The 2,465-nt window shown below is 43.9% G+C and overlaps 1 protein-coding gene across 1 annotated transcript; it reads left to right on the top strand.

Moving 5' to 3' along the window:
* Nucleotides 1–603: 603 nt before the first annotated feature.
* Nucleotides 604–2,459, top strand: LOC121964773 (hepatic leukemia factor-like; the record flags this gene model as incomplete). Its single annotated transcript, XM_042514965.1, has 2 exons — nt 604–837; nt 2,154–2,459. Coding segments are annotated over 2 exons (450 nt in total), but the record flags the coding sequence as incomplete, so codon positions are not given.
* Between the last annotated feature and the right edge of the window lie 6 nt (nt 2,460–2,465).

Raw genomic sequence — 2,465 nt, 5'->3', positions numbered from 1 at the left:
CTGTCAATCAGCTGCCTTTGGCGGGAGCTTTTAAGTGCGGACAACAAGAAGTAGACATGTCGCAGACTTGCGCATATGAGTGTGAATGTGGTAGCAGTTTGAATTGGGGATTCAATTATATTTTATCCATATATTTACACTGATATTCATTTATTATTTTATTTATTTCTCCTTTTAAATAACCACATTTTTTTACTTTTTATTTTTTCCTTTTGCTCACTTTTTTTTATGATTCTCCTGTGAATGCAGCTTTCAGCTCCCCCTAAGAGATGTCCTGCTTAGTACAAGAGGCTCTTTTCAGTTACCCAATGCTGCTCCTCCATCGTCCTTTGTCCAACTTTAACAGCCCCACAGAAAAGATCTGCGGATGACGACTCACTCATGACATTGCATATCCAATTACCCCAAATGGCCAGTACCACCTCGACCTTTAATGGTGCCATTTCTGCCATTAGAGTCAAAATCAGAGGTGTTTAGAGTTTGCCTCCTGCTGATGTCTCCCCTCTCTACCAAATAATTAGAGGTTTTCCGCACTCTTTGCACCCTCTTTTCAAGAAAATAGGATGATTCTGTGCCCTCGCCAGCAGCTAATGTGTGCTATTTTTTTGTTTGTCTCCTGCAGCACTGCCCTCAGCCCGAGACACCCCCAGCCCCATCGACCCAGAGTCCATCCAGGTGCCCCTGAGCTACGAGCCCGACCCACAAGACCTGGCTCTGTCTAGTGTGCCCGGCCAGGAAATGTTCGACCCCAGGAAACGCAAATTCTCCGCAGAGGAGCTGAAACCACAACCAATGATCAAGAAAGCCCGCAAGGTCTTCATCCCCGAAGACCTGAAGGTAACCTTCTGCTCCGTCTCTGTCTGTCAGCCGGGGTGGGAGTGTGTTTGCTGATGTGAGATTAGATCTCCTGTTTTGGCCCAGATGTTGGGCCTGTTGTTTCGTAAGCAGGGTAGGGTCTGAGGCAAGTTTAGCCCTGAGGGAAGAAGGAGCATGGGAGCCAAACAAGCTACAGTCTCAAATGTGAGGAGTTTAGGACGTGGGTAAAACAGTCTAAACAAAACTGGATAATGTAATGTGTTGTATGTTAACTTAAACCTATGTGTAACCCTGATCAAAATAGTACTTGTAGACGCATTGTTGACAGCTGCTGTCGTGTATCTCCAACAAGACACAATTTGTTTTATTTCTTATTTACTGTAAAACTCATCATTACTAGATGGAAGTTTATAAGAAACCATTATAGGGATTATTGTTTGGGGCTTAATATAAAAATTTTCAACAGCAGTACTGATAAGATACCAGAGTTTTGGTATTATTACCAAAGAAAATTTGTGCCTCAATGCCAGCGATAGCTGAAGCCAGAGGCATTATGATTTTGGGTTGTCCATGCACCGATATGCCCTATTCTCATATTCAAACGCCTTTAGGGTAATTTCTTTAAATATGGCACAAACATCCACTTGGACTTAAAAATAAACTGATTAGAATTTGGCAATTGAAGATTAAAAGTCAAGGTCACTGAGACCTTCCCTTTTGGCCATAACTTATGAATACGAACAGTAAAATTCTGACAAAACTTTTTGGTCATGTTAGTGTAATTATTATTTTGGTTTGGATGTGCAGTTTTAGATACTGGTAGTGTTCCACAGGAAGAAGGCTTGAAATGTCATTCTTTCTTTGCATCAGCCTCAGTCCAAAAAATGTTATTTAATGGTGCATGTTGCACTATATTTAGCAGCAATGGTAAGTGTTTGTTGTGTTCCGTTTCAAATGAATCATGCAGCATCAGACGGCAGAAAAACCCACACTGTGATGTGATACAGCAGTGCAACAACATTATTGCCTTTATTCTTTTCTGTAGTCATTTCTAAAGAAATTCAGCTCAAAGGTTTTTAACAGAGTGTCTGTGCATTGGAATTTGTTGTGCAACAATATACATTCACTGGCGATAGTTTAAACTGACAGTGTTGGCTCTGCACAGCTTCATATCTTCACCTTGTGATTCAGACAGCACCCCGAGGCCTTCATCATTGGACTTTTTAGACCTCAAGACCATCAGATTCAGGGTCCGTGATGGAGAACAAATAAATCCAAAGTGTTATTTCGGATTAACGCTGCACTTTTGCTGGGCTGACACGTGCTTTACTCTCCAGGACGATCGGTACTGGGCCCGGCGCAGAAAGAACAACGTGGCAGCCAAGAGGTCACGGGACGCCCGGCGGCTGAAGGAGAACCAGATCGCCATCCGGGCCAGCTTTCTGGAGAAGGAGAACGCCGCCCTTCGCATGGAGGTAGCAGAGATGAGGAAGGAGCTGGGCCGCTGCAAGAACATTGTGGCTAAATATGAGGCCCGACACGGGCCCCTGTGAGCCCTCAAAAACCGCAACTAACACCCACCAAGTCACACCCCCTTTACTCCCCTGACCCAGCTTCCCTTGAGTTTGAAGGACAATGTGTCTCTTTTG

The sequence above is a fragment of the Plectropomus leopardus genome, unplaced genomic scaffold (genome assembly GCF_008729295.1).
Source record: "Plectropomus leopardus isolate mb unplaced genomic scaffold, YSFRI_Pleo_2.0 unplaced_scaffold17122, whole genome shotgun sequence".
NCBI classification, from domain to species: Eukaryota; Metazoa; Chordata; class Actinopteri; order Perciformes; family Serranidae; genus Plectropomus; species Plectropomus leopardus.
Note: the sequence above shows the minus strand (reverse complement) of the source record. Positions and strands in the feature narration are given on the sequence as shown.